Raw genomic sequence first — 21,441 nt, forward strand, 5'->3', positions numbered from 1 at the left:
CCAGGACACAGTTGCACAGGGCGGGGTTCAGACCCAGGTCCCCAAGCTTAATGATGAGCTTGGAGGGTACTATGTTGTTGAAGGCTGAGCTGTAGTCAATGAACAGCATTCTTACATAGGTATTCCTCTTGTCCAGATGGGATAGGGCAGTGGAATGGCGATTGCATCATCCGTGGATCTTTTGAGGCGGTATGCAGATTGCAGTGGTGATAGGGTGTCGGGTAAGGTGCTAATGCTAATAGCAGAGTGGGGATATTCGCTATACTTACACAACATTTTTTGTGACAAAACCATCAGTATGCCTAGAGTTGACTGTTTCATGTCGATGCGTTGTTTGTGTTTTGCGTTGTTTATTGTTGTGTTTATGGTTTTGTTTATTTATTAAAACGCTCGCTCCCTGTACTTGCTTCCCGACTCTCAGCGCACTTGTTACTATTGACTTCAGGTATCCCTGGTTGGTAATTTCCACAACAGTTTTATTTTTTTTACGTTTGCGAGGTGGATGCAATTTTTGGACCAGGCCCCTAATATCAACAGCTCATGTGAAGGCAAAATCATAGGCTGAAATTCCTCCCTCTACAAAGTAATCAATGTGGTCTGCTAACGCAATAAGTTCTATTGTCCTACCTCTGCAGAAAAATGTCATAGCGGCATCGGTATGCAAAACCTGCCCGTCTGACCCGAAGGTGTTCCATGAGCCCCAGGTACTTCACTTGGTGCCGAACCAGCACGTCGTCAAACTGCCCTGTTGTGCGTGTGCGCGCGCGCACACAAAAGAAGAGAAAGACAGAGGGCAAAAGAGAAAGAGAAGGAGAAATGGCTTCATAAACACAGTTGACAGTTGCAGTTTGGAAGTGCCACCGGCTGGTGAAGATGTGGTGGAGGTCAGAGGGTCTCTCACCTGGCTGTTGGGACTCGTTAGATTTGAGGCAGCGCACATACCAGGGCTCCTTAGACATGAGGATGTCTGTCAGTCCCAGCAGACTGCTCTTAAACTGGCTAGCAACCTGCAGAGAAACAGGCCTGGTATCAGTGTCAGTTCCAGCAGACTGCTTTTACAATTTAGTGTTGTTTCAAGGGGACAATAAATCATCTTAATTTAAACATAGAGTAATCTATTGCTTTTCTCAGTTGTTGGTAATTCTGAAAACGGTACGTCCCCATACAGCCATACTATATTTAATATTTTATACTATTGAGGCAATGTACAAGGAAAGAAACAATGTAATCGTGACTTCAGGGGGACAGATGGGAAAGAGGTGGGAGAAAAACTTGGTGAGCTGTCACCGTCTCTGGTCGCCGCCTGCCATCCGACTCCTTTGATGCAAAGCACTCTCTGACTATGGTATTTTTAGATTGCCGCATCACCTGTGAGTAGGGAAAGGGGGAGGGGGGTTTAAACAATAGAATTAGGAATTAAAATAACAGAATGGACATGAGAACCTGATGATTGGATAAAGGTCAGCATTTTTTGGTCAAGGAGGTGCCAGTGCTGTGATAAGATATTGTGTAAAATAAAGAATTTGAAGAATTGATCGGCACTGTATGTTAGCTAGCCAGTTTTAGAGGAATGATTCCATACATTTTTTTTTATTAACTGCCAATATGCCAACATTCCATTCGAACAATGCAGTCAATCCTCAGCTGAAATCAGTTGATGATAGGACTTCTACAAGTTGTAAATGCAACAAGTACTAATATTGTTTCATATAAAAGCACAAATGTAGTCATTTATAGTGTGTTTACATATATACATAGAGGCTATTTATATAGTACATTTGTATAATACCCATATAAACTGTATTTATAATTATATTACAATATTTTAGATTGACAATAATTATATTACACCATTTCTGATATATCACTTGCTTTACTTTCATTTTCCTGCATAAGTAAAATCAGGATTATGCTTCTTCTGCCATTTACATTTACATTTAAGTCATTTAGCAGACGCTCTTATCCAATCAGACAGGTTTATATTTCTCCCTGACCAATATGGCTGCCATTTTCCCCCCATTCTGGAACTTCGAGGGTTTATGACATTGCCCCTCTAGTAATTTAATAGGATCTCTTTGGGATAAATACACACACACACACACCACCCATCAAGTGTATACTCAAGACCCATTGGCCAAATTCACTGCATTCCCCTCCTCCTCTATTATTTACAATAAGTCTACAGGAGAGTAAATAATTAAGGAACCAATTGAAGAGTCCCTTCCTCGTCTCACATAATACATGAGTAGAAACCTGCAGACTCACATCTTTGATGTTTCTGTATAACAGGTCATTGTTTTTGTTGAGGAACCCTGGGATGACACAAATAACAACAATAACAACATGTGAGAGAGTGTCCTGAATGATCTAGTAGTAGGACATGTAGGGACATTGAGGAGCAGAGTAATGCCTCCACTGGGCCTGAGACCATGGTTTCCCTTACCCACAACACAGTAGGTGACCTCCCCGGCGTAATGCAGAAGGCGAAAGTCGCCCCTCTCCAGCGTCTTACGTGTCTTCTTGTCAGCCAGCTTGTGCCTGCAGTCAATGGGATGGAGAGAGGAATGAAGAGTGAGAGGAATGTAAGGACAGAGCCTTAGCTCATTGTGTCGACTCACAGGGTGGGACAATAACAGGTCTATCAGCAAAATGTTTAAGGCTTTGGGCTTAAGTGATAAAGTTACACCATTGTATATCCTTGAGAAGGGTTGTGCATGGTCAACATGTACGTTTGCAGGAGTGGGGGGCTGGGAGGGAGGGGAGGTAGCTACACTCACGTGACGAAATGAGGGTGACTGTCTAATTTTTCCTCAAGCCTCTCCAGAAACGTGAGGTCAGTGGCCTCTCCAGGCCTCAGGCACTCTTCATCCTAAGAAAGCAACAAGATTATCACCGTTCGCCATTTCATTTCAGCCTATGTCCTTTCCAAGACCAATAGGATGCTTCATATTACTGTATGGGTTCAGTCTTATAGGCGTCCAAAATGGCACCCTATTCAGTATGTAGTGCACTTCTTTTGCCCAGAGCCCTATGGGCCCTGATCAAATGTAGTGCACTAGATAGGGAATAGGGTGCTGTTTGTGTGTCCTCACCAGCACTGAGATGATGCCCCTGTGTTTCTCCTCCACGAGGTCACAGATAATCTTGTTGTTGAAGAACTGGACAGGCTCCCACTGAAGAGGAAAGGAAATAGGGTAAACTACCTGAGTCAAACTCAACAGAAACATACACAACCCACTGGGCACACCACCTCATTTCAGCATTGACAATTGGGTAATATTTGGTTGTTACGTGATCAATAAGATTACAACAGAAAGACAGCCGAAAGTTTGTTGAATTCCCAGTGTGTTATCACTATGCTTTCAACCATCTAAAAAAACGACCAAATTCCTATAGAAAATCAATGTCAACGTTTTGGTTTAGGTTGTCACTAAACTTTTTTATCACTGCGCTTTCAAACATTTAAAAGCACAACAAGGTTCGGTAACACTTCATTTTCAGGGGTCCTTATTACTGTGTAATTACAATGTAACATACGGAAGTCCAGAAAGGATATGTGAATAAATAAATAAATAAATTCCTTCATTATGTCAAGATCACAACTTATTTATCTCATGATCGTGACATAAAAACAGTTGTTTTGTCAAGATCACAAAATAAACTCTATGAATAGGAGTGTGGATGTATTGATGATGGATTGACAGTAATACTATGGCTGAAGAGGCAGAGCCCACAATGGATCAGCGCATACGTTTCTATTGATTGCTACGCTAAGCGATGGTACATTTCATGCTAACACCATGCTTTCATTTGTGTTTGGAATTCATTATCAGTTTACAAGTTAGAATGTTAGCAAGCTAAATGTCACTTATCTTGAGTTAAAAGCTTGTGAAGCATCTAAGCACTCAAGGGGGATTTAAATCCTGAATGATGCCTAACAGGTGTGCCACCCCCAAGACAACAGCCAATCTCATGCAAGCAACAACGCAGTTGGCTAGTCTTGTGAGCGAGCTAGCTAGTTAGTCTTGTGAGCGAGTAAGCTCGCTAGCTAGTTCGTCTTGTTAGCTAGCTAGCTTGTTATCTTCTATAAAGCTCCATTTTTATGGAATGGTCTGCCTATCCATGTGAGAGACGCAAACTCTGTCTCGACCTTTATGTCTTTACTGAAGACTCGTCTCTTCAGTAGGCCCTATGATTGAGTGTAGTCTGGCCCAGGGGTTGCATTAACTTTCCTAACAGCCTGGCCTTCATTTTAAAGCGTATGGAATGATCCAATATCACTATATCATGGAATGTTGTTGAGAGCATTTTTGGAAATAGAAATGTAGTAAATTCTTGAATAGCTTTTCTTACTTTGAGAAAAATAGGAGTAGTCTTTCGTAGCTGAGAAAAGTAATCTCCGGGTGTCCTGTAAATTATTTGTAGAGATAGAATTTTTCAGCCTCTTTGGAGGTCCCTTGAATGTGCCTTTTTTATTTCTATGTCTGCCAATCTTATCGAATGTACATTATGCTTTAGATCACCTGCTAAAATAATAGTTACTGTCTGGATTTGATCTAATATAGCTTGAATTCTATCAACAACAAAAAAAAGATTTGCCCCTGGTAGGATATACAATGGAATCAATGTGTATTTTTCACCATATAAGGTACAATTCAATGTTAGAAAAATGGCCATCTTGGTCCGTGTACTGGGATATACGGGAAAAGGATGTATTCTTATTTATCAGGATGCCTACACCTCTGCTGTTGCTACAGTAGGTGGCAGCATAGGCCTCTCCAACCCAGCTCCTCTTTAAATATTAAATTCCTCCTTTTTTTTAAATGCAACATTTGCAGGAAAACCACATCTTCTGACAATCTCTTTAAGTGTTCAAGAACAATAGGCGTCTCTTTTTTTTTGGAGCCCGTGCACATTCCCATGCAATAAGTTGTTGGTCCTGTATAAAATCAAATTGAACCTTCCTTCTCTGTTCCGTCTATCATTAAAGAACCAGATAAAACCTTTTGGCAGACATGTCATATGAGGGCGGTGGGCATTCCATGATATGGGAGAGTCACAGTATGAATACATAGTTATTGTATACATTACATACATAAAGCATGTGAGCATGAGGGCTGAGTGGACATTTAACAGAAAACGTATGAAAACATAATGCAATGTACTTCTTTGTAGTTTGAGGCACTATACCTTTTTAGGGCTTTAAAGATCCAACTCCTCTGTACCAAACGTTTGTGGATTATGTCGTTGTACATACAGTACCAGTGAAATGTTTGGACACACCTACTCATTCGAGGGTTTTTCTTTATTTTGACTATTCTACATTGTAGAATAATAGTGAAGACATCAAAATGATTAAATAACACATATGGAATCATGTAGTAACCAAAAAAAGTGTAAAACAAATCTAAATAGATTTGAGATTCTTCAAAGTAGCCACCCTTTGCCTTGATGACAGCTTTTACGCTCTTGGCATTCTCTCAAACAGCTTAATGAGGTAGTTACCTGGAACACTTTCAATTAACAGGTGTCCATGTTAAAAGTTAATTTGTGGAATTTCTTTCCTTCTTAATGCTTTTGAGCCAATCAGTTGTGTTGTGACAAGGTAGGGGTGGTATACAGAAGATTGTCATTTACCAAATAGGGCTAAGTCCTTATTGCAGGAAGAACAGCTCAAATAATCAAAGAGAAACGACAGTCCATCATTACTTTAAGACATGAAGGTCAGTCAATTCTGAAAATGTCAAGAACTTTGAAAGTTTCTTTGAGTACAGTCACAAAAATCATCAAGCGCTATGATGAAACAGGCTCTCATGAGGACCGCCACAGGAAAGGAAGACCCAGAGTTACCTCTGCTGCAGAGGATACATTAATTAGAGTTAACTGCACCTCAGATTGCAGCCCAAATAAATGCTTCACAGAGTTCAAGTAACAGACACATCTCAACATCAACTGTTCAGAGGAGACTGCGTGAATCAGGCCTCCCTCGGACAGAGCCCCGCTCCACTCTCACCAACAACCACCAACTGAGCTATAAAGACAAACAAGGAATAATAATTTCTCAACATCTCCTGATCTGTCCAGAACTCTTATTAATGTTCATCTTATTCATTTTACATCAGGTTTGCAAAAAATGTAAATAAATGTACATTGTAGTATTGTTAAATTCTGCTTTCTCTCTCTCCCAAGCCAAACCCATCCCTCTCCACCTCACTCTCCCTGTTTTCTGGCCCCTTTACCCCACCCAAGGCATGCTTGTCCCAACCTCCTATCCTTACCCACCCAAGCCAAGCTTGTCCCAACCTTCCATCCTTTCCCACCCAAGCCATGCTTTTGTTTCTCCACCTGCCCCTTGAGGATTGGCCACAAGTACTCAATGGGATTAAGGTCTCAGGAGTTTCCTGGCCATGGACCCAAAATATCGATGTTTTGTTCCCCGTGCCTCTTAGTTATCACTTTTGCCTTATGGCTGGAAAAGGCATTGTTCGTCACCAAACTGTTTCTGGATGGTTGGGAGATGTTGCTCTCGGAGAATGTGTTGGTACCATTCTTTATTCATGGCTGTGTTCTTAGGCAAAATTGTGAGTGAGTCCACTCCATTGGCTGAGAAGCAACACCACACATGAATAGTCTCAGGATGCTTTATTGTTGGCATGACACAGGACTGATGGTGGCGCTCACCTTGTCTTCTCCGGACAAGCTTTTTTCCAGATGCGCTCACCTTGTCTTCTCCGGACAAGCTTTTTTCCAGATACCCCAAATAATCGGAAAGGGGATTCATCATTGAAAATGACTTCACCCCAGTCCTCAGCAGTCCAATCCCTGTACCTTTTGCAGAATATCAGTCTGTCCCTGATGTTTTTCCTGGAGAGAAGTGGCTTCTTTGCTGCCCTTCTTGACCCCAGGCCATCCTCCAAAAGTATTCGCCTCACTGTGTGTGCAGATGCACTCACACCTGCCTGCTGCCATTCCTGAGCAAGCTCTGTACTGGTGGTGCCCCGATCCCGCAGCTGAATCAACTTTAGGAGACGGCCCTGGCGCTTGCTGGACTTTCTTGGGCGCCCTGAAGCCTTCTTCACAACAACTGAACAACTCTCCTTGAAGTTCTTGATGATCCGATAAATCGTTGATTTAGGTGCAACCTCACTGGCAGCAATATCCTTGCCTGTGAAGCCCTTTTTGTGCAAAACAATGATGGCAGCACGTGTTTCCTTGCAGTTACCATGATTGACAGAGGAAGAACAATGATTCCAAGCACCACCCTCCTTTTGAAGCTTCCAGTCTGTTTTTTGAACTCAATCAGCATGGCAGAGTGATCTCCAGCCTTGTCCTCGTCAACACTCACACCTGTGTTAACGAGAGAATCGCTGACATGATGTCAGCTGGTCCTTTTGTGGCAGGGATGAAATGCAGTGGAAATGTTTTGGGGGGATTCAGTTCATTTACATGGCAAAGAGGGACTTTGCAATTCATTGCAATTCATCTGATCACTCGTCATAACATTCTGGAGTATATGCAAATTGCCATCATACATACTGAGGCAGCAGACTTTGTGAAAATTCATATTTGTGTCATTCTCAAAACTTTTGGCCACTACTGTAGATTGTATTGGGGGGAGAGGGAAAGGATATGGTCTCAATGTACAATAAGATGGTCTTAGGCCCTGTATGTAGTCTAGTGCACTCATTGTTTTTTCCTACTTCGTCCACTTCTCGGAGAAGGGGGCTCTCCTCCTTCAACTGGGAAGGTTTCTTGTAACTAGGGCTTCATTGGCGCTTGTGAATTCCATCCTTTGCGTTCCCTTCCATACCCACTGCACTGCTGGGAACAGAGCTGAGGCTTGATCCCCTTTTCCTACAGTAACTGTCTGATTGGAATGTATTCCTTGCGTCTCTCTTTCAGCTTAGCAGACAGGACCTGGCCGAATCGAATGGACCAACCGTGGATTTTGATCTCCTTCCCCCCTGTGACCTCAGAATGTTAATTTTGGTTTGACATTTCCACAGTTTGAAGGTTACCATGCTTGGGTATTTAGCGTTATTTTGTTTCATGCCGATCCTGTGGCATCGTTCCAGATCTTCTGGTGATATAGCCACGTGAAGTTCCTCTGATATCAGTTTGACCACATAGCTGGTATGGTCATCTTTTTCCTCGTCTTCCGTTAAGGACAATATTCTCATGCTGTTTCGTCTAATTCTATTTTCTTGCTGGTCCAATTCATCTTCTAATGTTTGCAACTTTGTTTCCAAAAGACTAATTTTGTTATCTTGCTCATTCATTCAAATGCCTCGTTGTGCGTGTGACACGATCACCTCTACATTCTTCTTGAGCAAATCCACTTTTGTAATAACAAATTTTAGAAGTTGTTTGGATTCGTGTCACCGCTCCATTTACCAACTGATTGGTTCGCTGTTGTACAAATCAGTTGCTTGGGGACATATATAGATTTAGAGATTTTAGAGGCTTACTGTAAACTTTGTTGTCTGGTTTCTACATATAACCACAGTTTTGTCGGTACAAACCGGAACTACTCAATCCCCATGCGTCCTATCGTTACGTGCTATTTTGGGCAAATCAAGTACAACACTGAGTACCCCTCTTCATATTTTCAAGCAGTGGTGGCTGCATCATGTTGTGGATATGCTCGTCATAGGCAAGTACTAGGTTGTTGATAAAAAATAAATGGAATAGAGCGAAGCACAGGCAAAGTCCTAGAGGAAAACCTGGTTCAGTCTGCTTTCCAACAGACACTGGGAGACAAATTAATCTTTAGCAGGACAATAACCTAAAACTCAAGGCCAAATACACACTGGAGTAGCTTACCATTGGAGTTCCTTCCACTTTGACATTACAGTTTTTTATTTAGATTGTTGAGAATTTCTTTTTGAATTTGTTCCATTTTAATCCCGATTTGTAACACAGCAAAATGTGGAAAAAGTCTAGGGGTGTGAATACTTTCTGAAGCCACTGTCTTTTTTTAATTAACTTGTTGAATTCCATTTGATATCAACCAAAGCTTGAAACCCTTGGCCTATATGTATTGTCTAGTTTTAGTTGAGTCCTGGGTTGAATTGAAGCGATAGCTGTGGATTACTTCCCAAATGCTATATAGGCCTAAATTTGCAACATTGATGATATATAATTGAAATATGGTTATCTTTCATTTGCTCTGTTAAACATATCCTTTAGAATGTCTTATATAACAACAGTGAATATATTAAGTGGAGACTTGGTTAAAGCCATGGATGGGAGACCAAAGACGGATCAACTCCCCAGTAGGAGTTGCTGCCCAGTATAGTTTGTTTTCTTATAGTGGATATTACATTGAAGATCTGACGTTGTTTTAAATGTACAAATTCAACATATTTTATGCAAAGTTTGTCTGTGTTGAAAATTGGTTATCCCGATGACATAATCCTGTGGGTGAAATTTCACCTTCAAAACAACAGTTGAAACTGCAGCAGGTTGATGACTTTATAAAAAATCCTATGTAATTTTCCTCGTAGATTCCACGTCACAATACATTGATAAATTATGTTGTAACAACATTGTTTTAATCAATTTGTTCCCAGTGGGAAGGCATTCCAGGATTCAACAATACCTATAATGCCAAAGTAATACTTTGACGAGGTAAAAATGCCATATAACACGTGTTGACTAAACAGAACCAAATAGAACCCAAAAGAATAGAATAGATAAATTACATTTACCCCAATATTCTCTGCTTCGTACTCCTCCTGCTCCGACTTTAAGGTCAGCTGGATAAAAAGCTGCTGCAGTTTCTCGTTGCAGTAATTTATACAGAACTGTTCAAAACTGGAATTGACAGACAACATATTTCAATTGAAGTGCACATTAAAATGTAGCCCAATAGTTTTCTACAATGTACTGCACAACTTAGGTCCACCTACCTGTTGACATAGAAAACTTCAAAGCCATATATGTCTAGGAGACCAATTACTGTCTTCCTTGAAGAGTCCTGTCGAAAAGATTTCAGGAAACTGTGGTCATTCACACGGATCACCAATGCTCCTGTTTTATCTTGACATGTACTTTTCACTTACTGTATCTGCTAACCTTATTTTCCATGGAGTCGTTGATTTTATTGACCAACCAGGTGAAGGTGCGTCCATAAATGGCTTTGGCGAGGGCATCTCTGGCATAGATGGCATGGTCCACTGTGAACGGGCTGAGCACCTGGATGTTGATGAAAAAGAAGGCGCACATTAACAACTACCTGACCTGACGAGTGAGTTAAGTTAGAAATGCCCATGATTAGTGAGTGTAGTCCCTGCCTTCTCTCTCGACATTCATTCATTCATTCATTCATTCATTCATTTAGTCATTCACCACCCCTCTTCTCCTTCTCACCTCATCTGTTTTGGCCTCAATCTTCCTGGATGTCAGCCCCTCCTGCAGCACTTGAACATTGACGCCCAGCAACTACAGATGATCACACACAACACAAAGTCAGCAAAGTACAGGGACCGTGGTCTGCAAAGCATTGTTGTGGAGTGTCTAAGGACTAACAAGGCATTGGCATGGTGTTGTTGTGGAGTGTCTAAGGACCAGCAAGGCATTGGCATGGTGTTGTTGTGGAGTGTCTAAGGACTAACAAGGCATTGGCATGGTGTTGTTGTGGAGTGTCTAAGGACTAACAAGGCTTACTGTTGACACCCAGAGGAGCTCAGCGCTGTTGTTCAACGTGGCATAGCCTTTGCTGTCAGGCTCAAACTGCACGTTCCCTAAGTGGAGGACGCTTGCGATGACCCCTAACAGGTGCTGTGGAGAATGGAGACGTGGGGGTTAGGGTTAGGGTTAGGTTTGAGGTGGTGGCCAGAGTAGTAGTAAAGCGAAAATGATGTACAGTGTAGTAGGGCACAGTATAGCACAATAAGCAATTGAATGAATGTCATGACAAAAGCTGTTTCCACAAGCAGTGTGACAGCAACTCACTTGTATGTCTCTCTCGTCAAAGTCGATGACGGACAGGGCATTTCTCACTGTCTTCCAGTCATTCTTGTCATTGATTGAGGCCACGTTGGCACACTCGCCCTTTTTGAGAGAGGGAGTCAACATTACAGTGGCACCCATGCATGGCTCCCACAAGTTGGCCTAGCTCTAGCTAGCCCGTCAGCGGACTACAGTGGTTGCCCAAGCATGCACCAGTTAGCCTAGTCCGAGCTAGCACATCAGTTGACCACAGTGGTAGCCCATACTTGCACCAGGTAGCTGTAGTGCTGGCAGTTGCTCTCGAGGCCTAGCTGATGCAGCAGGTCCTCCTCTCCTCCCTTCACCAGCTGGTAGAAGATGTGGAAGTTCCTCTCTCCGTGGTTCTGATGGACCACTCTGGACTTCTCCAGCAGGTAGCCCAGGATGTGCCCCCCCACGGCATCCCCCTGAGAGTGCCAGACATGTGACAATGATCAATGATCCAATTAGCCTCAACAAACTGCTTACCAGACCTGGACCTGTATTCACAAATCGTCTCAGAGTAGGAGTGCTGATCGAGGATCAGGTCACCCCTCTTATTCAATAACAAGGCCCAACCTATCCTAGATCAGTACTCCTACTCTAACAAGATTTGTGAATATGGGCCCTGGGTTGAAATAGGGGTGTTATTCTTCTTCATCTTTTGAGCCTGTGAGTGCCAGGTGGGTGGGGATGCAATTTTTCTCAAATGCGCAATCAAGCACAGCAAACATATTTGAAAGAAACAATACCCTGGTATGCCTTCTGCTTACTTTAAGAACATAAACCCATCCATCCTTACCTGGATGTCAAACTGGATATCCATGTACTTCCCGAAGCGGCTAGAGTTGTCATTCTTCAGTGTTTTGGAGTTGCCGAAAGCCTGTGGAGGAAGCACAAAGGTGTTAGTCACTAAGAGGTTAACAACAATGTTGTTTTTCTTAACCTTTATTTTATTAGGCAAGTCAGTTAAGAACAAATAATTATTTTCAATGATGGCCTAGGAACAGTGGGTTAACTGCCTTGTTCAGAGGCAGAACAACAGATTTTTGCCTTGTCAGCTCAGGGATTTGATCTTGCAACCTTTCGGTTACAAGTCCAATGCTCTAACCACTAGGCTACCTGCCACCCCAAAATAAATTATGTGATCCATGGTGTGTGATAGCCTGGTCCCAGATCTGTTCGTACGACATAGTCATGATGGCAATGACCATAGCACAGCACAATGGCGAGACAACACAAACAGATCTGGGACAAGATCTGACCAGATGTGTGATAACAGTGAATGACGGGAACTGTCCGATCAGACCTCCAGCACAGGGTTGGACAACAGCATCCGGTCCCTGACATTGTCCAGTAGGGTGGTACTGGGGCAGCTCACAGCGTAGTACTGCAGGATCTTTTTGGAAGCCTCTGTCTTGCCAGCACCACTCTCCCCCGAGATGAGGATGAAGTGGTTGTTGGCCTCATTCAGCATGGTGTGGTAGGCATTGTCTGCCAGGGCAAAACTACAGAAATATAGTGTCAAGTGAAATGTAGATTCACATTCCAGATTTCAAATTTCTTCAACGATGCAGTGATGATAATGATGTTATATGCTGCTCCCATGCTTTAGGCCTGGACCCACCTATGGTATTTTGTCAGACAGCCGTATAAACACTGTATACATGTTGTATTATTTACATGACGATACATTCTAATTCAGTCCAAGGCAATAATAAATATATTATTAAATTAATATAGTGCAAAGTCATTGTTTATACACGTATTTCAATTGAGTTGAGGTTGTTCCAATCCCTTGCTCCTAAACTTCATGTTTGAAGATGAAGCTATTAATGATTTAAAATTTGCATTAACACTTTTACTTCAGTGGAACATATGGAGTTGTTATTTTATTACATTGAAACATACTGATCTAATAAGTCGTTTTGTTCATTTTTAAACATCATTCTCAAAAAATGCAGTCCCACCTTTTAATGTCACTACCGAAACACACATGAAAATAGTGTACAGTTGAAGTCAGAACTTTACATACACCTTAGCCAAATACATTTAAACTCAGTTTTTCACAATTCCTGACATTTAATCCCAGTAAAAATGTCTTAGTTCAGTTCGGATCACCATATGATTTTAAGAATGTGAAATGTCAGAATAATATTAGAGAGAATGATTTACTTCAGCTTTGAATTCTTTCATCACATTCCCAGTGGGTTAGAAGTTTACATACAGTACACTCAATTAGTATTTGGTAGCATTGCCTTTAAATTGTTTAACTTTGGTCAAACGTTTCGGGTAGCCTTCCACAAGCTTCCCACAATAAGTTGGGTGAATTTTGGCCCATTCCACCTGACAGAGCTGGTGTAACTGAGTCATGTTGGTAGGCCTCCTTGCTCGCACACACTTTTTCAGTTCTGCCCACAAATTTTCTATAGGATTGAGGTCAGGGCTTTGTAATGGCCACTCCAATACCTCGACTTTGTTGTCCTTAAGCCATTTTGCCACAACTTTGGAAGCATGCTTGGGGTCATTGTCCATTTGGAAGACCCATTTGCGACCAAGCTTTGACTTCCTGACTGAGGTCTTGAAATGTTGCTTGAATATATCCACATAATTTTAAATTCTTCATGAAGCTATCTATTTTGTGAAGTGAACCAGTCCCTTCTGCAGCAAAGCACCCCCACAGCATGATGCTGCCACCCCTGTGCTTCACAGTTGGGATGGTGTTCTTTGGCTTGCAAGCCTCCCCCTTTTTCCTCCAAACTTAACGATGGTCATTATTTTTGTTTCATCAGGCCAGAGGACATTTCTCCAAAAAGTACGATCTTTGTCCCCATGTGCAGCTGCAAACTGTAGTCTGTATTCTTTATGGCAGATTTGGAGCAGTAGCTTCTTCCTTGCTGAGCGGCCTTTCAGGTTATGTTGATATTGTCAGGACCCGGTTACGAACCTGGGTCTCCGGAGTGAGAAACAGTCACTTAACCAACTGAGCCACGAATAGTCAGCAGAACCCAGAAGATGAGGCAGACACAGCAGTACTTAAGACGGTGTATTTAATAAAGTAAAAAAGGAGAAGTCCTTCAATACAAAATGGCAAATCCAAAAGGTGGTAGGTATAGCACAAAAAAGCCTCAAGAGATACTCAAAAACAAAAACAGAATTCCACAAGAGTGTCCACCGGAATCGACAAGAGTACACAGAACACTAGGGCTGGGTGCTAACATACAAACACAGAGCACAGAACTGAGGGAAACAAAGGGTTTAAATACAATCAGGGGAAACGAGGCACAGGTGCAAATAATAATGGGGATCAAGGGAAAAAACATAAGGTCAAAAAGCACAATGGGGGCATCTAGTGACCAAAACCCGGAACAACCCTGGCCAAATCCTGACAGATATAGGACTTGTTTTACTGTGGATATAGATACTTTTGTACCTGTTTCCTCTAGCATGTTCACAAGGTCCTTTGCTGTTGTTCTGGGATTGATTTGCACTTTTTGCACCTAAGTATGTTAATCTCTAGGAGACAGAACGTGTCTCCTTCCTGAGTGGTATGACAGCTGCGAGGTCCCATGGTACCTTCAGTCGTTTTGAAATTGCTCCCAAGGATGAACCAGACTTCTGGAGGCCTAACACTTTTTTCTGAGGTCTTGGCTGATTTCTTTTGAATTTCCCATGATGTCAAGCAAAGAGGCACTGAGTTTGAAGGTAGGCCTTGAAATACATCCACAGGTACACCTCCAATTGACTCAAATGATATCAATTAGCCTATCAGAAGCTTCTAAAGCCATCACATCATTTTCTGGAATTTTCCAAGCTGTTTAAAGGCACAGTCAACTTAGTGTATGTAAACTTCTGACCCACTGGAATTGTGATACAGTGAATTATAAGTGAAATAATCTGTCTGTAAACAATTGTTGGAAAAATTACTTGTGCCATGCACTAAGTAGATGTCCTAACCGACTTGCAAAAATTTGGGGAGTGGTTGAAAAATTAGTTTTAATGACTCCAACCTAAGTGTATGTAAACTTCCGACTTCAACTGTAAAATGAATGTACCTTAAGCCACACCCCTACAAATATCACCAGGTGACGGGATTGCACCCCTCTCCAGCATGCCCACCACCAGATAGTCAGCCATATGTTAGCTATGGGTATTCCCTGTGTAAATCTGTTTTGTTATAGTATAAATAAATCTATAACATGTACTGTACTATCTTGTAATTGATCTGATATTATGACATCCAGTGGCCCTTTTGGGTACTTTAGTATACAACAGGTGTCTGCAATTACAACTAGCTTGCTGTGTGGCCTTATCTGTCCCACTATCTTTTAATTAAAGCTCAGCTATAATTTAAATAAATTAGCATCTGACTGGAAGTGTGCAAAGAATTTATCCTGTTTCTTCAGATACAGGTATTACAAAATGAGTCAAAAAATGAGGACCACCATGTGGTTAGTGGGCAAGTGCACACTTCAGGAAAAAGTGTCAAGGCTTGAGATGCTTAGCCAGCGGGGGGATTCTAGCCTTCCAAGAGTCCAAACATTGATATATATTATGTGGTATACTGTACTGTGCTCTAATGTACTCAACTGTACTGTACTCTACTGTACTGTACTCTACTGTACTGTATCATGCTCTACTGTACCCTACTCTATTGTACTGTACTCTACTGTACCATACTCTACTGTACAGTACTCTACTCTACTGTACTCTACTGTACTGTACTGTGCTCTACTATACTGTACCCTTCTCTACTGTACTCCTCTACTGTAGCATGCTCTACTATACTGTTCTGTACTGTACTGTACCCTAATCTACTGTACTCGACTCTACTTTACTGTACTGTGTTCTTCTCTACTGTACTGTAGCCTACTCTACTGTACTGTACTGTGTTCTACTATACTGTACTGTACCCTACTTTACTGTACTCTACTGTACTTTACTTGAGTTTACTCTAATTTACTTTCTTACAATTGAAGAAAGTGCCCATGGACTCTTGATTTAATGGTCTTCGTCTTAAAACCACTCAAGACCACATACATTTAAAAAAAACTTGTAATGGTCTCAACTCACTGGGTCTGGATCTGGGACGAATGTTTTGGTATAAATCTTGGTCTTTGCTTCTGGATATTACTTTAGTCTTTGGTTTACAAACCATAGGCATCCCAATTTGAAGAAGACAATGCTCTCTGATCATTGGCTCATCACTCCCAAGCCATAGGAATTCTCTCCCAGTAGATAACTTTTAAGTGGTGGAAGCCCTCAATTTACAATGTCTATACTAAAATGTGTTATATCCATCTACAGTCCTCCATTTATCCGATTGACACTTGACACTGAAACACATGTTATTTTGCCAAAATAAAGACAGATAAAGACAGATAAACATCTAACAACATAATTAATTAGATGCATAAGTAATTCAATAAATCAACAAGTTTCAGATTCATAAAATCAACATTGAACATTTTAAAGACGACAAATGTATATTTCTATAAATTCTATTTAAAGGTTTTGAAAATCTGTTAAATTATGTTTTCACTATTTTGTAAATTTGTTAAATAAATAACATTTTTAAAAATGTCTCTGTAATAGAATGGGGCTACTGTGCATGGTTCTCCCTTCATTGCATATTTTTCATTATGTTTCGGTAGTGACAAATTTAGTGGGGTAGTATGGAATTCAAGTAAATATTTCAAGTATGCAATACAAACAAAGTGTGTGAGTAGTATATACAGTGGGGCAAAAAAGTATTCAGTCAGTCACTAATTGTGCAAGTTCTCCCACTTAAAAAGATGAGAGAGGTCTGTAATTTTCCTCATAGGTACACTTCAACTATGACAGACAAAATGAGAAAGAAAAATCCATAAAATCACATTGTAGGATTTTTTATGAATTTATTTGCAAATTATGGTGGAAAATAAGTATTTGGTCAATAACAAAAGTTTTTCTCAATACTTTGTTATATACCCTTTGTTGGCAATGACAGAGGTCAAACATTTTCTGTAAGTCTTCACAAGGTTTTCACAGACTGTTGCTGGTATTTTGGCCCATTCCTCCATGCAGATCTCCTCTAGAGCAGTGATGTTTTGGGGCTGTTGCTGGGCAACGCAGACCTTCAACTCCCTCCAAAGATGTTCTATGGGGTTGAGATCTGGAGACTGGCTAGGCCACTACAGGACCTTGAAATGCTTCTTATGAAGCCACTTCTTCGTTGCTCGGGCGGTGTGTTTGGGATCATTGTCATGCTGAAGGACCCAGCCACGTTTCATCTTCAATGCCCTTGCTGATGGAAGGAGGTTTTCACTCAAAATCTCACGATACATGGCCCCATTCATTCTTTCCTTTACACGGATCAGTCATCCTGGTCCCTTTGCAGAAAAACAGCCCCAAAGCATGATGTTTCCACCCCCATGCTTCACAGTAGGTATGGTGTTCTTTGGATGCAACTCAGCATTCTTTGTCCTCCAAACACGACGAGTTGAGTTTTTACCAAAAAGTTCTATTTTGGTTTCATCTGACCATATGACATTCTCCCAATCTTCTTCTGGATCATCCAAATGCTCTCTAACAAACTTCAGATGGGCCTGGACATGTACTGGCTTAAGCAGGGGGACACGTCTGGCACTGCAGGATTTGAGTCCCTGGCGGCGTAGTGTGTTACTGATGGTAGGCTTTGTTTCTTTGGTCCCAGCTCTCTGCAGGTCATTCACTAGGTCCCCCCGTATGGTTCTGGGATTTTTGCTCACCGTTCTTGTGATCATTTTGACCCCACGGGGTGAGATCTTGCGTGGAGCCACAGATCGAGGGAGCTTATCAGTGGTCTTGTATGTCTTTCATTTCCTAATAATTGCTCCCACAGTTGATTTCTTCAAACCAAGCTGCTTACCTATTGCAGATTCAGTCTTCCCAGCCTGGTGCAGGTCTACAATTTTGTTTCTGGTGTCCTTTGACAGCTCTTTGGTCTTGGCCATAGTGGAGTTTGGAGTGTGACAGTTTGAGGTTGTGGACAGGTGTCTTTTATACTGATAACAAGTTCAAACAGGTGCCATTAATACAGGTAACGAGTGGAGGACAGAGGAGCCTCTTAAAGAAGAAGTTACAGGTCTGTGAAAGCCAGAAATTGTGCTAGTTTGTAGGTGACCAAATACTTATTTTCCACAATAATTTGCAAATAAATTCATTAAAAATCCTACAATGTGATTTTCTGGATTTTTTTTCATCATTTTGTCTAGCATAGTTGAAGTGTACCTATGATGAAAATTATAGGCCTCTCTCAACTTTTTAAGTGGGAGAACTTGCACAATTGGTGGCTGACTAAAACCTTTTTTGCCCCACTGTATATGTCTACCTGACATATGTTGAAAGATACAGGATACAAATTTGGAGAAGAAATTCAACCCCCAATTTGTACCACTTCTGTAGAATGACCAGTATACCATGTATGGGCTTATCCCATGGTATGGCATATCCTCTCACAACTGACAATCAAAAAGATTTGCAAACAGATATGCAAAAACACACACACACACACACACATTGGCGTGCTAATTATATGACACTCACATATGCGGTGGAAGCTCAAAAAAGTTGACGCCCATGTATATATCCATCTGTTTTTTACTGTAGATATCCAACTCTTTGAAGGGGTTCACAGACACTAGCAGAGTGCCTATATAGGTCTTCATGTGAAGAAAAACCTGGTTAATATCTGTGGTTAATATCTGTAAGTTGATAGCTGTACATTCTCTAAATGTTTCCCAGAATGTTACTTATAATATATCTTTCCTTCAACTATTGCAACAAACAGGGTCTGCAAGTGGTGTCATTATACATCATGCTATGTATGTTTTTAAATGTTGGTACTAAGTCGACCAAACTCACATAGATTAGGTCCTCACTGAAGCGTTTCTTCAGGTTGTCTAGGAAAGCAGTCTCGCTTGTGTGGGAGTCCAGCAGGACAAAGTCCTGGATCCCCACGCGGTCCCGTGCGGTCAGAGCCCCCTCCATGTCCAGCTGACCCCGGGCACACCCCTGCAGGCAAGCACACGGCAATAACATTTGATTTGAAGGGTACCTACATAAGGACTGGAAGAATGAAGAAGATAAGCATTTCATAAATGTATTATTGTACTGCTTATGAATGCATTTTATGGATGTTTTTATGTAGTTATGTAGTTCTAGGTGATTTTTTTTACAGGCATCCAAACAAAAGTGGATGGATAAGAAGGATGAATATAAAATGCTATACAAAACTTTAATATTGTCCATAAATTAATTGTACAGAATGAGGCACACCTCTCCAATCCAATTGCAAAATTATATATTGTTTGCCTAAAACTAAGGATTTGTGTGCTTTCATGAGATAGGAAATTGATTAATATTATATCATATGTATATCATGTGTACTGTATAACCATACAGCCAACATTTAATGGAAACAATTAGCAACTACACCTCCATATTGTATATTTAAGTCAAGTTGCAGAGGGGTCCTTGGTTACCCAGCGGAGGTGTGAAATCAGCAGAAAAGGCTAAAGTTAGCTGTTAGCTCTATTGAAACGAGGGCTCTGTGGGTCTCATGGGGCTTTGAAGCAGAGCCCTCTGATTGTGCAATGGTAGTCTACAGACAGAAGCTAATGACTGCTACAGAGCACATAGTACGGAGGCGTCGGCCAGCAGCCCGTAAACCACCACACCACCCTCACCCTGTGCAAATGGAACAGGGGAACGACAAAACAGCGGCATATTTAAGAAAGCAGAGTGGGAAAAATTCCACCAATCTGTTTTGCATTCTCAACACTAACACTTGGTCCAAAGGTTTTTTTCCCAGCTTTTGTTGGTTGTTTTTTTTCTCCTTCTTTGGAGGGCAGAAATCCTTTGATTCTCAACTCATTTAAACATTTTAAAAAGATAATCCATTGGATGTAATTGACACAAAGCCCACAGTCCCCCACCCCCAAGTCCCCTTTCCTATTCCATAGCCCTCATTACTTCTGAGAAAGGCCAAGTGTTTTTGTCCTGTAAATACCACGGAGCAGAGACAAAAATAAGGTTTTTAAAATGCAGTCTACAATCCATTACATATATTCCCCCAGCATATCCATTCAGTAATTATTCATTAGAAAACATTTAATGCCACAATCAATTTCATGCTGGCCAGTCAAAACACAATAGAGAAGATTTGCCCTATGTTTGGATGAGAAGGGGGTTCGGTTGGACAGAGGAAGGGTGAGGGCAAAGGAGGGAGGGAATGAGGGAGAGGGACAGTATTTGTCTGATCTGAGAACCCTCTGAAATGGGGCCGTCTTGAGACAACGGGGCAGACTAAATAGTGCAGTAACGGTCTGTGTCCCGCTGTTTGCTGTGACACTCATTTAGTGTGCCCTGGGGGCGGACAATAGGGGCTTGTTCCAAGCAATCCTGTGCTGCAATTTGGACTTCATTACCCTCCTCACATGGGGCCTCATGGATGGATGGAGGGGGCTAGTCGGATGAGAGCACCCCCCCTACCCCCCCATTAACCCACCCCCTTTTCTTACCAATAACCCTCACCCCATGTCTCTCACCAACCCCCTCTCAGCATTCTCCCCCCCCACTTTAAGCCAATGAGACAGGTGAACAATATCATTGAAGGCACCCCATTTGAGACGTCAAAATCAATCTACTAATATGATGGTAGTGGTGTTGGCTGTGTGGGGTATTTGTGACACCCCATTCCTTCACGGGAACAAGCATCTCTCAAGGCAGTGCAAACAGATGATGTGCAACGCTCAGAGACAGGGGGATTTGGGAGTCTACCGTACAGCTCCATAACAGATCATATGGACAGCGGTAAATACTGCTGTTAATACAACTACCTTGATGGACAATTCCTGTATTTGGAGAGTGGTCCCAGTAAACCAATAACTGTGCACAAGACACTGGATCTGTGAGGTAACTGTATCGGAGACAGACTCAACACAGTGTAACATAATTCAATGGACATATGTATTTTCCATGTGTCTCTCCATCTAGGCTATACAGAATTTATAGACCGATAAAAGTGACTCATTGTCAGATCAGGGGACCAATTGCCTTTTAAAAACGATGATGTTTTCTCTTGTCATATGCACTGGATAGGTGAAGTGAAATGTGTTGTTTGATCAGGGTCAGCCATAGTAGTGCGACGCCCCTGGAGCAAATTAGGCTTAAGGGCTTTGATGAAGGGCACATCGCCGGATATTTCACCTTGTCGGCTCAGGTATTTCAAACCAGCAACCTTAGCAGTTACTGGCCCGATGCTCTAACCGCTAGGCTAGCTGCAGCCCGCCCAATTAAAATGTAAATGAATGAATTAAGAGATGCCCCTTCGTCTCGGTCTAGAGTGTCAAACAACGTCACCTGAGACGATGTTGACCTCATCTCGTCCCCCGTGAGAGAACTGCAGGAGGGGAAAACAAACTAGCAAGACCCAGTGAAAAATAGGTC

General features: G+C 41.7%; 1 protein-coding gene across 1 annotated transcript in view; it reads right to left on the reverse strand.

The window, feature by feature from the left end:
- The window catches only part of LOC135513577 (unconventional myosin-Ih-like), a 39,956-nt gene extending 20,966 nt beyond the window's left edge, over positions 1-18,990 (reverse strand). The window contains exons 1-18 of the mRNA XM_064936466.1: positions 18,856-18,990; positions 18,538-18,653; positions 12,281-12,479; positions 11,774-11,854; positions 11,220-11,399; positions 10,957-11,055; positions 10,669-10,782; positions 10,372-10,443; positions 10,078-10,197; positions 9,912-9,979; positions 9,711-9,816; positions 3,093-3,173; positions 2,778-2,869; positions 2,444-2,538; positions 2,266-2,312; positions 1,288-1,368; positions 902-1,007; positions 628-745 (exon numbers count right to left, since the gene is read on the reverse strand). Coding sequence (XP_064792538.1) covers positions 628-745; positions 902-1,007; positions 1,288-1,368; positions 2,266-2,312; positions 2,444-2,538; positions 2,778-2,869; positions 3,093-3,173; positions 9,711-9,816; positions 9,912-9,979; positions 10,078-10,197; positions 10,372-10,443; positions 10,669-10,782; positions 10,957-11,055; positions 11,220-11,399; positions 11,774-11,854; positions 12,281-12,479; positions 18,538-18,653; positions 18,856-18,981 — 1,901 coding nt within the window. The 5' untranslated portion in view covers positions 18,982-18,990. The remainder of the gene's footprint in view (positions 1-627; positions 746-901; positions 1,008-1,287; positions 1,369-2,265; positions 2,313-2,443; positions 2,539-2,777; positions 2,870-3,092; positions 3,174-9,710; positions 9,817-9,911; positions 9,980-10,077; positions 10,198-10,371; positions 10,444-10,668; positions 10,783-10,956; positions 11,056-11,219; positions 11,400-11,773; positions 11,855-12,280; positions 12,480-18,537; positions 18,654-18,855) is intronic.
- Between the last annotated feature and the right edge of the window lie 2,451 nt (positions 18,991-21,441).

Source organism: Oncorhynchus masou, chromosome 25 (genome assembly GCF_036934945.1).
Source record: "Oncorhynchus masou masou isolate Uvic2021 chromosome 25, UVic_Omas_1.1, whole genome shotgun sequence".
Lineage (NCBI taxonomy): Eukaryota > Metazoa > Chordata > Actinopteri > Salmoniformes > Salmonidae > Oncorhynchus > Oncorhynchus masou.